The sequence below is a fragment of the Parambassis ranga genome, chromosome 24 (genome assembly GCF_900634625.1).
Source record: "Parambassis ranga chromosome 24, fParRan2.1, whole genome shotgun sequence".
Taxonomy (NCBI): Eukaryota; Metazoa; Chordata; class Actinopteri; family Ambassidae; genus Parambassis; species Parambassis ranga.
In genome coordinates, this window is record NC_041043.1 from 1,318,861 (window position 1) to 1,339,654 (window position 20,794).

The window sequence follows — 20,794 nt, forward strand, 5'->3', positions numbered from 1 at the left end:
GGCTCAGTTTGACATTTGTCAGAATCATGTTCTTTAAGCCACCATCTTTTCCACATTCTCTCCTTGTCACTTAGAAAATGCTGGTCCTGTTGGATGAGAGCAGAGCTGCTGCTGGACTTCTCCTGGACCAGCAGAACAAGCTGCAGGCAGACCCAGGGTTTCCTGCACCAGTCTGTCAGGCAGGGGGTGCTCTAGAGCCACGATGGAGAGGCGCCTACAGACGGACAGAACAAGAGATCCAACGCTGCAAAGACATCCAGGACAGCCGCACCAGGTGGACCAAGACCACACATACACATTTAATTATTACCTGAGCTGTATGGTCAGTGCTATTATCTACAACAACAACAACCATATTAGTGATTTTTGTTATTAGTTTTAATGTAGAAGTATCATGCCAAAGATTCTCTTCCCCACAAGGTATTAAAACTGATATACTGTATAATTTGATAAATTGTCCTATAAAACTGGCATCCTGCTGAAATGGGATTCATGATTGATGAAGGCTGCAGTAAAAATATTCAGAAGCAGCAATTACAACAACTTAGGATTTATCTACAATATGAAACGTAATTGCTTTGCAGCTGATTTCGAGCAAACGAAACTCCATCAACAATATTCAAAGAATGACTTAATGACTGGCACAATAGAACATCCTGCTGACAGGATTCTGCTGTATGAGGTTTTTAATCACGGCTAGAAATCTTCCTGCGATTTAATCAGTAAAATATATCGAAGCACAAACTTTCTGCACAAAACATCTGATAGGAACAGTTCAAATATCTGTTGTTTTGAGGCTCCAGTATAATCATGATATCAGAACAAAAAACACCTCTTTCCTGTTCTTTATGTGAACTCATGCCACAGCCTTACCTCACTCTGTATGAAGGTGCAGTCATGTTCTGCTCCACTTGGTTGAGTTGACTCTTTCTCTCCTGCACAGATTCCAGGCTGACTTTGCGTCGGTCAGTAATTGGCTGGTTGGTGCCAACAAACACCTGAAAACGTTGTCAGGGCCAACAGAAGCCTCAGACCTGAGTCAGGAGCGTGTCCGAAACAATCTGATCAAGCTGCTGGTAAGACTGCGAAAAGAACACAAAGAAGTCAGTCAGATGTTTGAATCCTCTGATATGTATCTTTTTTTCTGCTTGTTTGTATTTGGATTTGGTAAAATGTGTGAATATCACTCACTCAGTGTACTATAGCTGTCTGTTAGGCTGCACTGACCTCTTGCTGTCTTACATTGGATCCCCTTTGACTCCCACAGGACTTCTCCATGGAGATGCAAGCCATGTCTTTGAAGAGGGCATCTGTATCAAAGGATGCCACTCGGCTGCTTTACTTAAGGGAAGCTGACTGCCCAGGTCTGAGGGCCGAGCTCACACAGCTGGAGGTCAGCTGGAACCAACTGACCTCTGACATGTCCAAGATCCAAGATCAACTGCAGCAGGTGCAGCATTTTGTTTAGAAAACAACGCATTAACTTACTGATAGTATTTCTAAATATCCAACATCTACAAGATGGCATAGTATCATTTAAATAAATAACACCGTGGTCACAGTGATCTCCAGCCATCATCATATGCTCGTTGTTTTCCATGTGTGCTGTAGGTTTTCAAAAATAATTAGACACTAAGAAATCCCCTCTGGTGAGAGGAGTGAAACTTTAACTGTTTTTGGAGAGATTGATGACAGGGAGGACCGCTCATCGAGAAGAAGGTCACTTTTAATTTTTGCTTACCACTTATCACCAGTGAATGAAACCAGATATTTGGCATTGTCATCATCACGCTAGTTTAACCAGATTCATCTTGTTTTTATGTCTGAAAATTTGGCACTCACCTCATGCAGGAGATGAAAAGATCTAATCTATTACAGGAAGATGTATTGCTCAGAGGTCGGGCTGTATCGGAGCAGATGTTTAATATCTGATTCCCTAGGTAGATAAATGACACAAAGTCATTTAAACCATACCGTATTCCTTTTTTTCATCTTGTGTTTGTCAGCGCCTCCTGGCAGCACATCCGCCAGTGGAGCTGCTCTCTGACCTGGAGGACTGGCTGAAAAAAATGGATGCTCAGCTGAACCAGGAGAAAGAAACAGTCTTCAATGCCAAAGATGCAGCTGAGATCAGTGAAATCCTGCAGCACTACCAGGTACTGGTCCCTCCGCTGACTTTCAATGATGCTTGTTTTTTTGCTTATTTGATATTAACTTGACTTCCCATTCAGTGAATGTTTATCTAAACTTGATCCATTGGTTCTTCTTTTAAAGGAGGGTTTATCTCTCCCCTACTTATTCTGCATCTTTGATGCCATCATGTTATGTAAATGCCTTCTTTCCTGAATGCTAAACTAAACGTGTGTGGTTTCTTAATGCTAAATGTTTTTTGTCAGATTCTAAAGGCAGCTGTGGCCAATGGGCAGCTCCTCCTGGACTTCCTGTGCCAGCCGGGGCCTCAGGTGTTGGGAGCAGACGTCCAGGCCGCCCGCTCTGAGCACACAATATTTGCAGAAAAGCTGGGCACCTTTAGACTGCAGTGGTTTCACCTACAGAGGGAGCTGGAGAGCCAGGTTTCTATCTCTGCAAATACTGAATAGCCAAAAAGCATTAACCTGAATCTAAGTGATTCTACTGTAAGCTCTGTTTTTATGTTTATTTTTTTTATTTGCCAATAAATACAGCAGATGAATAAGAAAGTTTCAAATGTTTTATCAGCACAAATAACAGAAAATGATTGATATTCACCTGGAAACCTCAAACAAACCATAAATTTCTTTTCATATATGGCAACAAGAATGGAAATGTCTTGTTTAACTCCAAATGGACAGCAAAAAACTGTGACTTTACACTTTTATTTATGCCATGAATCATTCACTGTTTGGCTTCACATCCACAGATTCATGGAGCTGAACAGATACATCACACTTGTGCAAAAAGACAGAGACGTTTGCAGAGTCTTAATGGGCGATTAGAGCAGCAGAAAAAGCAGCTGAATCAGTGGAAACAGCCCACTAGTCAAACTCAGGCTCATAAGGCACTGCTGGAGTGGGAGGTAACAGCAACAAGAGGCAAATACGGGAGTGTGTGCTGCACAGTGTGTTCTCCTCAGATCTAAAGATGCTGTGTGCTTTTTTTTTTCTTCCAGGCCTCGGTGAGCAGAGTGACGGTGGTGGCTGCAGCGCTTCAGGAGGTGAAGACCAAACAAGTACACGATGATGAACACCAGTGTGACGTTGCCTTTTCTAGCCAGGCAGAGAGTGTTTGTCAGGCTTGTGGAGATCTTGGTCAACAGGTAACTATTTTACTGTAATGGCAGACATGGAAAAATCAGTTCCTGTAAGGCACAATGAGGAATAAACCCCTTTAAATCCAGGGTCAGGATTTATTCAGGAATAAAGCTCTCTTCTGATGGTTTTGATATAAATGCAGAACCTTCACATAATAAACTTACATGATCCCTTCCATCTCCCACATTCTTGCTGTAACTGTGCAGATGGACGCTCTGAGACCAGCTCTCCAGCAGACTGTGGAGGACTGGAGTTGTTTCCACAAAAATCTGAGGGACGCGACTCTACACACCACTAGGTTGCGCTGTGCCCTGCAGCAGCAACAGGCTCCGCTCTTCTCACTGAAGCAGGCAGAAGCATACTCAGACCTCCTCCAGGTGAGCACAACACACAACACACAGTCTGTGCACATAAAGGCTTTACTCACAGCTAGAAGGAAAACTGATCACATGTTGGATTAATGATAGTATGAAACAAATTTATGTACATTTGCTCCTTTGTTTTAAAGTATAAAAAGGCTCTGTAACTTATAAAAGAGGCTTTGTTGCCCTGTAATAACCAGCTGCAGCTGTATGGAGTCAAAAGCTGGTCTGGTTTTTCTGATGGGTTCAGTTAAGGTGTGTGTGTGTGTGGAGGGGGGGGGGGCAGGCATTTAAAGACATCAAGCCCTTTCAGCCTCAGTGCTTAGTTTCTGAGAAGTCAACCTACCTTTCAATGAGGTTTGAATGGTGTTATTCTTCATAAAGCAACTCCAGGTGAAGGCCGCGAACGGAGAAGAACTCTGGGCGACTGTGGATAAATCGTTGCATGTTCTTATGGAAAAGCTCCCTCGCAGAGCAGCACAGGCTCTCTGGGATCAAGTAGAAGGAGAGCGGAAACGGTCAGTGACCTCAAGTACAATCTCAGTAATAATGCCACGTTTTGTGTGCAAATATAGATCCAACCATGTCATGTTCCAGATTAAATTATTAGAATACAATAGTAGCAAATCCTGTGTTCTGTGCTGAGAACATTGATGTAACCACCATCTCCAACCACATTTCCAAGAAGTCTTTTCTATGGCTTTGCCAGGTGGAGGGAGACAATGCAGGAGATACAGGATGAACACATGAATACTGGGAGGACACTGTCCCTGTGGCAGGAGTACACTTGCCGCTCTGACAGCTGCTCTCTTCGCCTGCAACAGCTGTGGCGTCAGTGGGAGGAACCATCACGCTCATCATTTTCACCGGAACAGGATGCACAAGCCATGGTCTGCTCAGTCACGGTTAGTGTGGGTCTGTCTGGGTAGTTTGAATGTAACCCAGATGTGTTCCGTAATTAAAGGGATTTCTGAGGGCAAACAGAACCGCTTTGATAACGGAACTTTAGAGACCTTGTTTTTTTCATAGTCACCATATGCAGGTTTTTAGAATCATCAAATTCCTTGCTCGGTTCATCCTGTTCTTAGAGCTGCAAAAATTGAATGAAATGACTCTTCTTTTATGGAAGAGGACAGAGAGCGGGCAGAAATGTCATCCATGGTCTGCTCTGTGTGCGTACACCTGATCTCCCCTCCGCTTCAAAAAAAAAAACCTTTCATGTTGGGTATGTTTTTTTCTCCACTCACATGGGAAGGTGTATTTTGTTGGAACACTTGAGTCAGACTCATTTGTGGAAAACATTTCCAGTTTCCAAGTAAACAACTAGCTGCTGTGGTTATGATGTATCTGTGAAACAGGCTGACAACAGTTTGAAAGATGATGGAAAACAGTAAAATGCTTATGTATTTTCTCAAACACACACACACAAAGTTGCAGGATGCTGCAGAGGAACTGCAAAGCGGCGTGGGAGACGTGCTGGCAGCATCCAAGCCTCTTATTGGTCGACTGGAACCAATGGCTGCTGATTTAATCCTATCAGAAACCAGACTGTTGTCACGTGAATTCCTGCTGCTAAAGCAGGTGGTGTCAGGGAAAAAGAAGAGTCTGCAGGTGAGGAACCAAACACCACCACACCACACTACAGTTTTAGACTCACAAACAGCAATTCGGTATCTTAATGTTGAATTCGTAAAGTTTTTATGAGACTTATATCAGGTTATTATATTTATTGTCTCAGGATGCTTTTGAGCAGCAGAAACAATTTTACACCAAACTGGAAGCCCTTGATGAGCAGACACAGAACACCATGCATAAACTGCACACTGGAAAATCCAACAAAGACTCTGTGAAGGTTAGTCAGACTTTTTCATCTCGTAATTTTTTTTTCTCAAATTATGCTTATTATTTAAATATGTACTTGTAGCATGTCCTCTTGGAGCTCATCAGTCTGCTCCCAGCACTGGTTGACATTAGGGAGGTGAACATAACCCTCGACAACAGGGAGACAAAGAGACTGCATGCACTCACCAGGAAGTGGGCCGAAAACCTGACTCACATTTCTGACACAAACAGGTGAGATGATTCAGCTCATTTCTTCTTACATTACAAACTCTCACAGAAATGCTTTTAAGATTTTATATGTGGCTGTCGTCTAATGTGCACTTTGAATGTTTTAATTTAAAACATTATGGTATGTCACTGTGTTTACCAGAGGGTTGGAAGCTGAGCATCAGCGTCCTCAGAGCTTTGCAGAGAAAAGGAAGAGCCTGACATCTTTACAGGAGACGCTGGAGCGAGACTCAGTGTCCAGAAAACCTCTAAATTACTCAAACCTTCAACAGATGATGACTGTTCATCAGGTACAACATACTTCTCAGATACATAAAAAAAATGTTCTCCAGCTTGCACATTTTAGTGACACATAAGTTACTCTGTGCACCCCCTCTGGCCTTGTGCTGACAGTAAAGAGTCTTTGAGTGGTACATGTGTTTCACAGGACTTCTATTGCTCTCATGGTTTTGGATGTTATTGACATAAAACCTTTTGTAAACCGTACTTCAAGTGATAAGCTCAGTCAAGTTAAACATAATGAACCCCATGACGATGTCTTGTATGTGGTTAACAGTGACAAATGAGAACAGCAATGATGTGAATGCTGGCCAGTCAGAGCATTGTCTTATTTTGAAGAGCAAACCATTTTAACACACACTAAAGCCATAATGTATTTATTTTCTGCAGTATTATCAACATCTGTGTCTCACTGTGCTCTGTTCCTACTCCCACAGAGGCTTCAGGCTGAAATGATCATTGGGCACCAGCTGCTGCAGGGTCTTCTCTGTGATGCAGTCCAGTCCATTGAGAAAGAAAAAGGAGAGAAAAGGTAACCAATGAAGAAGAAATGTTCAGATAAAGAATGCTTTAATCAGAGAAATTATTGCTGCTGGTCTGTCTAAACGGAGTTATCACATAACACAGATACAAATGCAGTGTGTGTGTTTCCATCCACAAAACTGAAGCCTGTCTCTGTTTTTCTGTGCCTCTCATTGCAAAACTGGAAAAGCCTTTAGAATTTTCCAAAAGGGAATTTCCTTCTCTTCCTCCTGCTGGAATTCTGCATTAAATTCCTGATTGCTGATGTAGAAATTCTACGACAGAGCTGTGTCTACTGTTGTACTGCCTTTTTGTTTTTTTTTTACTTGTACAAATCATACAATGTAAGGAAATATATTTTTGTCTTAGTGAAGCCTGCAAACTGAGCTTAATATGCTGACTGCTGCACAGGTCAAAGGTCATGCTGCAGGTGGCCTGTGTGAAGGAGAGCTGGTTCAAAACCATAGGTGTGGTTGTCCAGAACCGGATGTTGATGAAGGAACAGCTGCAGCAGTGGAGAGTTTACCACCAAGGCTCAAAACTTGTGTGGAAGTTGCTGAGGGACATTGACTCATTGCTGCCTCCTACTGGGCCCTCCCTGTATACGCTGCAACAGCTACCGAGCTGCGTGGATGGTTACCAGGTCAGTATGTGCCAAATCTAAAGTGAATTTGTGATGCTCAACATAACTGCTGTGTCACCTGATCTCTTTTCCAGTGTGTGGAAGAGTCTGTGGGCTTGCACTCTCCTGTGTACACCCTGACACTGGAGGCAGGAAAGCATCTGTGTGACGCCATGACAGAGTCAGAGTGTCGGAGTCAGCTGCAGTCAGACCTTCAGGCTGTAGAGGAGGCCTGGGAACAAACCACTTCACTGCTGCAGAGAAGGAAACACCAGGTTAACAACACTGTCCAGGTAACACTTATAAGTCTACTATGTTGTTTAAGTGCAGTTCCTCTTATGACCACTTGAGGCTTAGACCTACATTAAGATTAAGATTAAGATTAATATACCTTTATTAAACCTTTATTATTATTGCATTTTTGCAACGGCATACAGACAGCAAGGGATAAGTTAAGAAAAAGATATATACATTATAAAATAGACTACCAATAAAAACATATATACATTATAAAATAGACTCAATCAAAAAAACAGTTTACATATTAACAGTTGTTGCACAGGTGAGTGGAGGTAGAAGTGGTTTATAAACTGTACATAGTGCATCAGAAACTAAATAAATAAACAGTAAATAAAAGTAAATAAAAGCACACTGTGGTGTGTGAATACTGCACCTATCAGAAGTGTTTATTATACAGTCTGACAGCAGCAGGAAGGAAAGACCTTCTGTATCTCTCCTTCACACACCGAGGGTGGAGCAGTCTGCCACTGAAGCTGCTCTGCAGTGCTGACAGGGTGTCCTGCAGGGGGTGGGACTCATTGTCCAGCAGGGATGTCAGTTTTGCCAGGACCCTCCTGTCACCCACCTCCTGCACTGAGTCCAGAGAGCAGCCCAGGACAGAGCTGGACTTCCTGATGACTCTGTTCAGCTTCTTCCTGTCCCTCTCAGTGATGCTGCTGTTCCAGCAGACCACACTGTACATGATGACCGATGCCCCCACAGAGTCATAAAAAGTCTTCAGGAGTGCCCCTTTCACTCCAAAAGACCACAGTCTCCTCAGCAGGTAGAGCCTGCTCTGGCCCTTCCTGTACAGTGCGTGTTGTGAGTCCAGTCCAGTTTGTTGTTGAGGTGATACAACAACATGTTAAAAAGTTCAACTTCATAGTAGAAAAATGAGCATGTTTACAGCCTGTTTTGCATATTTCTTTTTTATGAGACAGCTGCTTACTGTACTGCTGTCTGTGCCCATCATTTCTTCACTTCATGTCATACTGTAGCACCCACACTGACTAAAACTACCACACATACCATTAAAATTAAAATTAAGAGTATGCCTAATGTACACACATAATGTGATGCCCCTGCCTTGTCAGCAGTGTTTGTTATGCCATCTGAATGTTTTGCAGAGCAGAAAGGTCAGGGAAAGTTGTGTTAACCTTTAAGCTGAACAGGATCCATCCGGGGAAAAGGGAAATCTCTCTGAGCAACATGTCAAAGATCACACACAGGGCACAGAAACACACACAGAGAGACTACTGTAACTTGTATGGATTTGTCACCATGTATGATAAAACATGAATGAAGCATTTAGTCACAGTTAAAGAGAATAATCTGGGAATGTTCACTGAACTTATCCCTGTTTTAACTGATGTAATACAGTATAGTATAGTTCTTCCTTCACACTCCTGAGGTCTGTGTGTGTCCTTGCTCAGATGTGGTCTCAGTGTCAGGATGGAGTAACCAACATCATGACTGAACTGGATGAGCTACAGCTGAAGCTGTCTGAAAAACCAAAGGACCCTGACAGGGAGGAAAGAGCTGTTCAGGTGATGTACATTTCATTGACTGTTTTATCTGTCTATGTCTGAATAGGTGAAAATACACAGCTGGAAATCCTGCTGACTACACTAATTTCTCTGTTTACCAAATCCCTGAAAATTACTAGGAAAATAAACAATATATATATATATATATATATATATATATATATATATATATATATTCTTTTGGCTTATATTATCTACTAGTTTTCTATGTATGTGTCAAAGTAGTTTTGGGGGAAGAAAAACAAACTAATGGACGATTGGGACTGATGTGGATAAATTTAATACTTTGGTTAACTGATGCTTAAAATACAGAACCTAATGAGCCCATTTCATGCAGCTTTTGTGGTTGCATTAGGTGTCCAGGAATCTTTCAGAGGGATGATTCTGTCGATCTGTTTTAACTTTTCTGTTCCATCAGCTCATAAAGAATCTTACGTCCCACTGTTAACTTGGCTGATCCTCTTAAGGGCTGATTAGAAGGTTGTTCCTGTTGATGTTCACTCAGTGGAAAAAGCCTAATGTGTTCCCACCGCAGGGGTCAGAGTGTAAATTAAGTTGAATAAAGTCCCTGCTTGGGGGGATAGTGTTTTTAAAAGTACAGGAACTTTGGAGGTGGGGCTTCAGATTTGTTTACTGTGCTTCATTACATCAGCATGGAGTTACAAAGGAAAGCATACAACAGATTGACCAAAGTACTACAGAGACTGCCTCTAAAAACGTATCACACATCAGGACCTTTATTTCATACTTCCACAGATTAAATATGGCTATAAGAGAACTTTAGTGACTGATAACTCATCCCCATGAGTGTGTGGGAGGAAAACCTGACTGACCCCTCAACTCCCCCTCAGCTACCCCCATCCTACCAGCGCGCCTCCAAGTTTACCCTCCCCTTTCCCTGATTTAATACCCCCATGCTTTCACTCCCCTCCCCCTTTCCACCCCTTCTACCCTCCCCCTGTCCTGTCCACAGCTCTTTAATCTGGACATTCAGAGCAAGAAGCGTGTACACACAACTTGTACATGGCTCCCTGACTGGGTGCTGAGGAGTGTGTTTGTGTTATGCAGGAGACTGAACTCTCTCTGCAGCGTTTGGCCGGTGGATTAAGTGAACTGTCCACCATGAAGACAGACCTGTCCCAGTATGTCGCTGCTAGTGACACGGCTCTGCTGGAGCAGCAGCTGGAGCAACTCCACAGTCAATGGGAAGAGCTGTGTATGAAGGTGAGAGCTCACACAAACACCTACAGAGAGGATTCAAAGATGCAGCAGAGGAAGCCAGAGGCTGTAGACAGGACAGGTGCCGGGCGAGTTGGAGGGAAAAGTTGCCACCAGCGGTGACCAGCAGCACAAAGCCACTGCACCACTGGAGCTGAGCACACACACACACTCATTTGTTTAAGAAAAGAGCCGGCATCTGCAAGTTCATGGAGGGAAAACCGCATTTTTATCCTCATCAAAACTGCAGCAAAGTGCCTCCAAAAGTGCCTTCAAATTTATTAATAATTCTACTGCAAAAGTGCCAAATCTTAACATCATTTTAACTAAACTGCTCCTAGTGATAGAGCTCTCTCTGCTTCTTTCAGTAAAGTCCTTCACAGTTTGTTCAAATACTTTGAAATACTCCTTTTTCAGGTTGTAATCAGCTCCTGTGCTCGTTCTGTAACTGCATTATTGTTGAAAGTAGCTGCACATTATACACACACATGGCCTCAAATTCCTACAGTTAAGTCTCGTGGCTTAAACACAAACACACTCTTGTTCCTGAGAGACCAACGGTTATGACATACTCTGGACTTTTCTGTCACTTATTAGACGTTATGGAATAATGTGTACTTGTGCTAATTGGATCCCCAGTTAGAGTGGCTGCTTCCACCTGCTCCTGTCTTGGCAGGAGTTACTGGGATTCACAAAAGCAGCCAGGAATGTGTCGTTTGGGCAAATACTGGACTCAGTGATCTAATTATTTGCTCCAAATTAAATGTAATTTCTATTAAAAAAACACATAAGTCCATGATACATCTGTAGCCATGAAAATGTGACTTTTTTGAAATTTTTTTGCTAAAATGTGAAATATTTTTCTGAAAAATATTAAGTCAGGTTGTTCAAAAACAACCAACTGTTTTAGGTGATTAATTGTTTTCATTCCTTTTTTTTGGGGGGGGGGGGGGGGGGGGGTGTCGAGCCCTTGCACAGTTAACAGGTTGTAGGTGGGGGAAGCCGATGGAATGGGCCTGATGAGCAGATGGCTCGGCCGGCCTGAGGGGATTCAGGGGACAGCCTCTATTGTTCCAGGGGGCAGCACAAAGTCCTCACGGGGTGACCGCGGCTCACAATGCACCCTCATTTTCTCAAAAGGCCCAGCAGAAGCAGGGATCATTTAGATAAAATAAATGCCACGGATAGTGAAATATAGCTGCTTTAAACATGCCCTGTTGGCACACTAAGCCCTTTAGCCTGGAAAAAGACCATCAGGCCCCTCCTCAGCTGTGTAACAGGGTGTTTTCATGGCATTAAGCTGTCATTTGGAAAGTGGGCCTTGTTAATTTGATCAAATAGTCTCTTGGGGATTTTTTTTCTAAATTCAGATTATAGATTCTGATAGATGAAATGCTCCCACTGTAGAATGTCAGTTTGATAGTATTTGATCTCTTCTATAACAATGATGACAATATCTAAGTAAGAATAAGAACTGCAGCTTAGCCAGGACTTTAGGTTTGATTTAAAATGAAGTATTAATGGCTCTGTGTTCATTTTAAGCCAAGACTCTTGGACATGACATGACCTGGATAAATGAGAGGCTCTTGATACCTTGAGAACTTTATGCTGATTATATGTCTCTTACCCAAGATGTCATCAGGTCTGCAGTGATGTCTACAGACACTAAACGCCACTCTTGCCTCTCCCCAGGTCTCGTTGCACAGGCAAGAAATCGCAGACCGCCTCAACGCCTGGACCATCTTCAATGACAAGAACAAGGAGTTCTGTGATTGGCTGACTCAGATGGAAAACAAAGTGTGCCACAGCGGAGATCTGAGCATTGAGGAAATGGTGGAGAAACTGAAGAAGGTACGAGGACACAGTGAAATCAGATAATCCGTCTCTAATTAAACCCAAAAATAACGAAGAATCAGGCCACTAAGAGCGCTCTGTTAGCCATTATGATTAAAATCCATACATGAGCTGCATGCATTATAACAGATGGTGGTGGTCTGGAACTGGCTGGCTGCATGGCCTTTGTTCATACACAACAGTGGTTCTTTCAGTGGCTGAGAGCAGCCGGTGTCTGCACTAAGTGTGCCCATTAAGTCAACAGGGTGATAACTGGATCAAATGTTTCAGTGACCGTTGTTTTCAGCTGTTTGATGACATGAGATAAATTAGACACACTTGATAATAGTTCCTAATGATGAGGGCAGTCAAAGATTGCACACAAATTTGAACATAAAACAAAACATGCAGATAATTAGATATTTAGACAGAAGAGATCTATTTGCGTTTCTTTGAAAAGCGCCATCACCCTCTGTGGTGTTTCCGCAGGACTGCATGGAGGAAATCAACCTGTTCAGTGAGAATAAGAGTCACCTGAAGCAGCTGGGAGAGCAGCTGCTGTTAGCCAGTGACGAGGCCAAGCAGAGCCAGGTCCGTGGATCGCTGCAGGAGGTCAACCAGCGCTGGCACAACCTCTTCCACCACATCGAAGCCAGGTGAGGGGCACAGATGAGGAAATGTGTGTGTGTGTGGTTGAGGTGGCTCAGGTTAATTACCCTCCCCTCCTTTCACCATGAAGCTACTCTGCAGTAAAAAGCATAATTAGGTACTGAAGGCTTTTAACTGGCTGTAACTAAACAGCAGCTCTTCTGGGTACCCATCCACCTGCTGTTGTGCTGGCTATGCTCTGCAGCTGTCAGGAGTACAGGCCCTCTAATGTACAGGCTGTGGAGGTTAAGCCCCTGCGATGGTAAACTCTGACAGATGGACAGTCCTGTGGAAGATAGAACATATCTCTTAACTCCCAATCCCCCACACCCAGCCTACCCCCACTCAGAAAAAAGCTCAGACAGTACCATATGTCCCCATGTCCATACTGACAACCCCTCCCAGTTTGTAGTCTGTCAGTGGGATGATACAAACAGGATGGTTGGGGGTGTGTGGGGTGGGGGGGTATGTCGGTATGTATTAATCACTCGACTCTATGGAATCCACAAATTGTAGTTGGAGTGGCGTTCATGAGTTAATATTTTTGATGAGGCAAAATCAGCTCCCTGCTTAGACAGCTGCCCCTGCATAGCCCGGCCCTGGATAGGCAGTCTGAAGATGGATGGATGGAGAATCAGCTCCCTGCTTGTTGATGGTGGCTCAGGCTCACCACATTTTCCACTTTTCATAAAAGCATGCTGATGACTAATGACTAATGATGACTAATAAGGATAATTGAGTTGGAAAGCTGGGCCTATGTTAGCACAACAGACCTTGTTCAAGATGAAATTTGTTTTTTAAACTGAAAAAAAACCCATATTTTTCCATCTGGAAGATCTTCAAAAATAACAAATAACGATGCAGAAAAAGTAATTTAAACTCAAATTTAAAGTGCTGAATACGTAGAATGAGGGGACTAAATTTCAGAAAGGAGTTAAGTCTGATCCCTCCTGTGGTCCTCAGCACTTTGTTACCTCCGTATATATCCTTCCTTCTTTTCTGCTTGGCTCTCTCCTTTTTTCCTGAGCAGGCACCCCTGACTGGGTGTTGTGTCTTTGTTTGGCCTCGGCGTGAAGCTGCCGGCCTTTGTTAGCCTGTCAGAGGTGGAGAGGCGGTGAAAGGGAGATGGAGACTGTGGAGATAACAGCCATCCCGGTCATTTGCAGGCTTCTCTGCACCGCATTTATACTCACTGTACTCTGTCTCCATTACAAGGATGTACATTTGAGAACTCCAGATTATCATTTAGCCATAATCTCATGTAAACTCAGTCTCACTTCGCCTGCAATGGGCTGGATGTCCAGCACCTGTCGGGACCCTTTACTGCTCTCTGCAGCCTGACACTTCCACTCTTTGCTGTTTTTAGTGTGTGTTGTTTGGCCGCAGAGCGTCTCCTTCTCAGCGCTGACAGGCTCGGCTGGACCTCGACAGCAGAGGAAGGATCAAATGGGGGAAATTAACTCAAACTCCCAAATGGGGCACACTTCAGGCTTTTTAGTCTCAGAAGAGAGCTTTTATTGTCCTTTACGTTGCTATGACACCAGTCAGAGTGGCGCTGTGCGCGTGTGTTCATGAAGGGGTCCATTGCCATGGTAATTTTTTGAAGGTCTAGTGAAAGATACCTGAGAGGGCTGTAGTTTAGTGAATAGCAAGACTTTTTTCTCTTTCTTTCTCTTCTCTTCTTTATATTCTGCCTTTCTTTTCTTGTTTGCTTCTCCTCTTTCTGTTGCTTTTTGTCTTTTTAGAGTTTACCTTCTTTCTTTTTCTACCTTTTAATCTGCTGTTACTCACTACTACACAAATGAAATGTATTTTTCTTACTGAATGTGTGCACATACTATCTGAAGTGTAATAAAACAGTGTGTGTGTGTGTGTTCAGGGTGAAGAAGCTGAAGGAGACTCTGGTGACGGTGCAGCAGCTGGATAAGAACATGAGTAACCTGCGCTCGTGGCTGTCTCGCATCGAGGCCGAGCTGTCCAGACCCATCACCTACAGCGTATGTCATGAACAGGAGATCCAGAAGAGGCTGGCTGAGCAGCAGGTACACTCACAAACACACAACTTCACAGCAGTGTACGCTATGTTGGATTCTCCCTCTCTGTGTGTGGTTTTCATTAATAATTCACAGCTGTCCTTTTGTCTCATTTTGGGAGTGGTGGTCTCACGCAGTGCCTGTGGCTGAGTGACCGATGTTTAATATATGAGGTGTATGGTATGGACTGAGGTGATGCCTGTCCTGATGTCTGTCCAGGAGCTGCAGAGGGACATCGAGCAGCATACGGAGGGTGTAGCATCGGTGCTCAGCCTGTGCGACGTTCTGCTGCGTGACGAAGATGCTGCAGGCGGCACTGACACAGAGAGCGACTCCCTGCAGGAAACCAGCCGTAGCCTGGACCAGCGCTGGAGGACCATCTGTGCCATGGCTCTGGACAGGAGGCTCCGGTAAGAGCTCAAAGACACTTTGACATCACTTTGTGGGTCTTCGGGTCTTGAATAAGCACTTCTATTGGACGCTTCAGATGTACTGAATTCCACTGTAACCCACAGTGATGTCTCTTTTCAGGATTGAGGAGACATATAGACTCTGGTGCAAGTTCTTAAATGACTACTCCCGGTTTGAGGATTGGCTAACAATGGCTGAGCGAACTGCTGCCAACCCTAACTCTGCTGACATCCTTTATACTATCGCCAAAGAGGAGCTCAAGAAGTTTGAGGTCAGTTGTTATTCTGGCTCGAAGCCAATCATCTCAGCTAATTTTGACATTCTGAGCAGAAGAAAAATCTTCCCTGTCCCCCTTTTTTCAGGGTTTCCAGAGGCAGGTTCATGAGCGGTTGACGCAGCTCGAGCTGGTCAACAACCAGTATCGGCGCCTGGCCAGGGAGAACCGCACAGACAGAGCCAGCCAGCTCAAAGCCATGATCCACTCAGGCAACCGGCGCTGGGACACCCTGCACCGCAGAGTGGCCGCCATCCTCCGCAGGCTCAAGGTAGGATGGGATACACAGCAGAGCAGGGAGGGGGGTGCAAATATAGAGTATTAATTTCAAGTAAAGTGTGTTTTTTTTCTTTGTCACATCTTTGCTAATCAGAAAATTAGTCCGCCTGTAATTTTGTTGATGTCCTGCAGAGTAAAGGATTGCTTGAAAGCTGTAAAAATCACTCACTGTGATGTTTTCTAATTAGAGTTAAAGTGTTTCTTAGCAACTGTCAGGAATGCTTTCAAAGTCTATATAAAAACTAAGGAATGAAAAAGGTCCTATTTTCACAGATTGTAACAACAATTTACAATTTTACAAAATAAAAATCAGACATTTCACAGTCAGCATGTTATCAATCAAGTAATCCATAATATTTCAGTCTTTGTCAAAGTTGTAATCTTACAAATCAACTTGTTAGCCTTGGGGTGGTCAGCATGCTAACTGCCTATAATCATGCTCTGGTAATGTCTCATTGTGTGTTTGCTGTTGGCAAACCAAAGTTGTTACTGGTGTCAGCTGTCTACCTACTCCCACCAGTCCTACCCCTATGTTTTTCCACAGTATTTTACCAGTCAGAGGGAGGACTTTGAAGGCACCAGGGAGAGCATGCTGGTGTGGCTGACCGAGCTCGACCTGCAGCTCACCAACGTGGAACACTTTTCAGAAAGCGATGTCCATCACAAGATACAGCAGCTCAACGTGAGACACGCACAGACCTTATTATTGTTCTGAGCGGTCATGTGAAAAAAATGCTTGTGTTCACACTGGCTGATAATCAATAAATCTGGTATTTTTTTAATACAAAAAAAATCTTGGTCAGATTTTGAAAACTAGATGATATGAGCAGTCATTTGTTAGGGTTCGTTAGGGTTTCTACTTGACATTTCTGACTTCCTGTCCTGCAGAGTTTCCAGAAGGAGATCACAGTGAACACTGAGCGCATAGACGCTCTGATCGTGTTTGGAGAGGGCCTCATCCAGAAGAGCTCGCCTCAGGATGCAGCTCTGATCGAGGACGAGCTGGAGGAACTGCACTCCTACTGCCAGGAGGTGTTCAGCAGACTGGTCCGCTTCCATCAGCGCCTTAGCCAGCCCCCGGTGAGCACACAGGGCAGATTACTGTACATTCATTCTTCTCCACGTGCATTACTCACACTTAGCTGTTATGTCTTTGTCTTAGATGGTCGAAGAAGAACCAGAGCTCTCTCGTACCACCTTTTCCTTAGAGTCGAGCTTGGAGCTGATTGGGCGGAAATGGCTGGGGCGGAGCCAGGGAAGCCTCCCCGCCACGCCCACCCACCTGCTTGCCTCTCCTCTGGAGCGCTCAGGGCGGGAGACACCGGTCAGCGTGGACTCCCTGCCTCTAGAGTGGGATCACACCGGTGACGTTGGAGGATCGTCGTCACATGAGGATGATGATGAGGATGAGGAAGAACATGAAGAAGAGGGAACTTACTTCAGTGCAGGTACACTCACAGTGTATGTCACAGCATTAAAACGAGCCTGGTTATAAACCTGAGACCAACAGAGCCCTCTCTCCTCCCAGAGGTGGAGTTGACTGAAAGCCAGGATGAATTAATGGAGGCCCCAGACTGCTCACTGGGTAATCCAAAGAACATCTTCGCCTTCTGTATATTAAATCCTCTCAGCTCTACTGTTTCAGAGAATATCTTCCATCAGCTCATGTCTCACTTGTGTTTAATTGCTTGCCGTGCTGTCACTGCAGCTCTGACACTGTTTCCTGTAGCTGCACACTTTTTAAAGGGGGAGCACAAAGGGCTAGAAGGAAGTTAATCAATAAGCAAGCTAAAAATACAAAAAAAAAGGAACAAGTCAATTTTCAAACCTACAACCACACGTCATGTCAACAAGTGAGGGGGACCTACAGTAAATAGTTGCTGTGCTAGTGAGTCTAAGAGGTCTACAGTGGTACTGCAGCTGCCTAAGCAGCTGCCTGGTTATAACCCTGTGCTTAGACATGTGAAATGCTGCAGGACTTTTTTTTGGTTAATAAATGGTGCTTTGGTGACATCATTACTCTGATTCCTGAGTTCCCTCAGAGGCTTTAATCACTTGTATGAAGGTGCTCATGGAAGACTTGTTTCTGTTTGTGTCCTAGTTTCAAACAAGTCTGTACGAGATTCTCCAAGATGGCGGCCACCACCAGACACAGAGACTCAGCACGACACAGATGGTCACGCTCAAGCTCCAGCCACCCTCACCAGCACCCCACTGAAGCAGGGCTATGTAAGTGCACAGCAGTAGTAGAGCTTTCATGCACTGCTCCAGCCTCCAGTACTGACTTGTGTGTCTGCGGTGTATCCAGCTGCGCCTCATGTCTCAGTGCAGCGGCAGCATCGAGGACATTAAGAGAGTCTCACTGATCCTGGATGACGAGGAGCAGCCGGAGGAGTTTGGTCTGACAGGACTGAGTGCTTCAGACAAGCAGTCAGGTGAGAGTGCAAACAGATCTGCAGCATTTCCCTGTGATGATAAATGTATGTCAGTGTTTCTGAGTGACGTTCAATGTGTACCTCCAGGTGTGATTGAACGCTGGGAGCTGCTCCAGGCTCAGTCCAGGCACAGTCTGCAGGAAGGCCCTCAGGAGCTGTCTGATCTGGATGACATCACTTCCTGGTTAGAAAGTGCCATCCCAGAGCTTAACCATCTCCAGCAGTCTGACCCAGCAACCAGCATTGAGGACATGGAGGCCAGCGCCAAAGAACTAAAGGTCAAATTAAGACAGAATTTAACAGACTGATGGTTCAGTAGATGTTCTCTACATTGGCTGATACTCTTGAGTTTTGCCATTGTAGGAGATGCAGAAAAAGTTTGCTCACTACAAGTCAGTGATGCTGTCTGTTAACCTGCATGCTGAGAAAGCTCCGGAGCTTCAGGAGAGGCTGACGAGCGTGAACAGAGACTGGAGCAGAGCCTGCACGGGCCTCCAGCAGTGGGAGACTGGCCTGAGGGTGACGCTGACACGCTGCCAGGTGAGAAGAAGATATGATACCAGTTTATGTACTTAATATGTAACAGGTGGATTTCATTTAATTACAATAAATGACCATTAACCTTCTCCATATAGGAGTTCCATGAAAGCCTTCACTCTCTGCTGCTGTGGCTGGCTCACGCAGAGAGCAGGCGCTACGCTGTGGACGTCAGCCACCCAGACACTGGAATCAGAGCACTGCAGCAACACAGAGACACACTCACTGTAAGCACACCGTCACTGGCATCTTTAGCAGAAAATAGATCTGGAAGACTCTGAAGCAAAAGAAGGAAAATTCTGCATGAAAAAACACTAAACTACTGAGAAAAAAAACACTTTCTAAAAGCAGTGATGACAGAGGATTTAAAAAAATAAAAAACAGTGACAGTGTTTGGTGTACCATGTAGAACTCATCACCATGTTTGTGGTGTTTGGTGTTCAGGACCTGCAGGAGGAGCTGTGGGACAGGCAGGCTCAGCAGGCCTCCCTGCAGGCTTTGTGGTCTCAGCTCCAGCCTGAAGAAGGGGCAGATGAGAGCGACGAGGCCAAGGAGAAGCTGCACGTGACGGGAAGCAAGCTGAAGCTGCTCCTGAGGCAGGTGGAGCAGGACCTCGGCAGCCTGCAGCAGCGTCTGGTAAAAATCATTTAGACAAGATGGTGACCTTGTTTTTATTAGTAAAACTAAAAAATAAAGTAACAATTCTTTCTTTAATTTAGGATTATGAATGTGCAGCAGCTGTCCAAGAACAAAGTGCCTCTGCAGAGACATCAGTGAAACAGCCCTCCGCTAAAAGGTACGCATATCAGGAAGTCCTCATTATTAATAATACAGATGCAGTGAAGACTGTGTATTGTGCCACATCTGTATTTGATCTTCTTGTAATTCACATTATCATGGTGTTGTGCAGAGAGAGCAGGGAGTCCTCTCCACCTCGATCCTTCTTCTACCGGGTGCTGCGTGCTGCCTTCCCCCTGCAGCTCCTGCTGCTGCTCCTCCTGCTCCTCCCCTGTCTGATTCCCATGTCAGAAAGCGACACCAGCTGCTCCGTGACCAACAACTTCGCCAGGTCCTTCTACCCCATGCTACGCTACACCAACGGTCCACCGCCCACCTAATCACAAACTTACAAATAGATGTCATTGTTTTTAAATTTTAAATTATATTTAAACTATTATCGATCTGATGTTAATGCTAAAAAAATAAAACACTCATTTAGCTGCCGTTCATTCAGGATTTTATATATCACTCAAGATTTGAATTACTGCAGTGCTGCATTCCACCCTGGTTCACACTAACGCTCTACTACGTACTGCGGCTGCACTAACTACACACAATTACACAATGCCTTTTTAACACTGCACCTTGAATTTTGTCCCCCTTTGTCTAAAGTGCCAAATTTAAGAACTGCTGACATGCACCAAGCTCATCAGAGAGCTTTATACTGAGTTCTGCTTTGTCATGTTATATCCTCTGTGCTCTCACTGCAGCTCGGTCATGTGAAACACCTTAAGCTGTGGGTCAGAGCAGCCACAAAGGTTTGACAGACTCATTCTACATTTTTATGTTTTGACCACCAGTGCTGCTCCCAAATCAGCATGTACATCCACCTCCCATTGAGTCTTCATGCAGCTTAGGTGCACTGTCACCTACACTCATAGCTCTGCAGTGAGAAGAAGCACAAAAATGACACGTACAACAGTTCAAATGTCCCAAAATCAGAGGTAGAGTTGGAGTATAGTTGGATGCTGGTATGTCAGTGGAGATAAAAAGCAGGCTTCTTTTAAAAACACACACACAGTGAGCTCTGTATGTTTATATTAGGCTGAGTTAACATTTCATTGTGTCAGACTGAAACAGTTCATTTTTACAACAAAACCTTACATTTGAATGTACTGTCTAAAAGGCCAACAAAAAGTTTTGTACTGATATTTTTGTAGACTGTAAACAGGCTGCACTGTCAAAACACTAGATTCAGAATGTTTGTGTACAGAATGTATTAATATAATTATTATTTATGATCCTGATTTTATGACAGTAAAACAATGTTTCTCCTAACTGAATTCTTTGTTTAATTTCTCCTAAAAATATACACATCTAACTTCAAGCTCATAAATCAAATTCACTGCAGGTGCAGCGACAGGCGCTTCATTTC

General features: G+C 44.1%; 1 protein-coding gene across 7 annotated transcripts in view; it reads left to right on the forward strand.

The window, feature by feature from the left end:
• syne2a (spectrin repeat containing, nuclear envelope 2a) overlaps positions 1-20,450 on the forward strand; it is a 53,468-nt gene extending 33,018 nt beyond the window's left edge. For 6 of the 7 annotated variants that reach the window (XM_028396662.1, XM_028396663.1, XM_028396666.1 and 3 more), the window contains 37 exons: positions 75-274; positions 944-1,076; positions 1,268-1,450; positions 2,007-2,156; positions 2,397-2,573; positions 2,900-3,055; positions 3,149-3,295; positions 3,497-3,667; positions 4,037-4,170; positions 4,362-4,557; positions 5,084-5,263; positions 5,391-5,504; positions 5,577-5,725; positions 5,865-6,012; positions 6,439-6,533; positions 6,935-7,166; positions 7,241-7,438; positions 8,858-8,971; positions 10,040-10,195; positions 11,882-12,040; positions 12,512-12,678; positions 14,550-14,712; positions 14,923-15,113; positions 15,235-15,385; positions 15,477-15,659; positions 16,212-16,349; positions 16,556-16,747; positions 16,830-17,115; positions 17,196-17,252; positions 17,769-17,896; positions 17,976-18,102; positions 18,190-18,380; positions 18,466-18,642; positions 18,738-18,866; positions 19,084-19,275; positions 19,359-19,435; positions 19,550-20,450. In XM_028396662.1, the coding sequence (XP_028252463.1) occupies positions 75-274; positions 944-1,076; positions 1,268-1,450; positions 2,007-2,156; positions 2,397-2,573; positions 2,900-3,055; positions 3,149-3,295; positions 3,497-3,667; positions 4,037-4,170; positions 4,362-4,557; positions 5,084-5,263; positions 5,391-5,504; positions 5,577-5,725; positions 5,865-6,012; positions 6,439-6,533; positions 6,935-7,166; positions 7,241-7,438; positions 8,858-8,971; positions 10,040-10,195; positions 11,882-12,040; positions 12,512-12,678; positions 14,550-14,712; positions 14,923-15,113; positions 15,235-15,385; positions 15,477-15,659; positions 16,212-16,349; positions 16,556-16,747; positions 16,830-17,115; positions 17,196-17,252; positions 17,769-17,896; positions 17,976-18,102; positions 18,190-18,380; positions 18,466-18,642; positions 18,738-18,866; positions 19,084-19,275; positions 19,359-19,435; positions 19,550-19,757 (5,949 nt within the window). In that variant the 3' untranslated portion in view covers positions 19,758-20,450. The remainder of the gene's footprint in view (positions 1-74; positions 275-943; positions 1,077-1,267; positions 1,451-2,006; positions 2,157-2,396; positions 2,574-2,899; positions 3,056-3,148; positions 3,296-3,496; positions 3,668-4,036; positions 4,171-4,361; positions 4,558-5,083; positions 5,264-5,390; positions 5,505-5,576; positions 5,726-5,864; positions 6,013-6,438; positions 6,534-6,934; positions 7,167-7,240; positions 7,439-8,857; positions 8,972-10,039; positions 10,196-11,881; positions 12,041-12,511; positions 12,679-14,549; positions 14,713-14,922; positions 15,114-15,234; positions 15,386-15,476; positions 15,660-16,211; positions 16,350-16,555; positions 16,748-16,829; positions 17,116-17,195; positions 17,253-17,768; positions 17,897-17,975; positions 18,103-18,189; positions 18,381-18,465; positions 18,643-18,737; positions 18,867-19,083; positions 19,276-19,358; positions 19,436-19,549) is intronic. The other variant, XM_028396665.1, reaches the window with a different exon arrangement.
• The last annotated feature ends 344 nt before the right edge of the window (positions 20,451-20,794 follow it).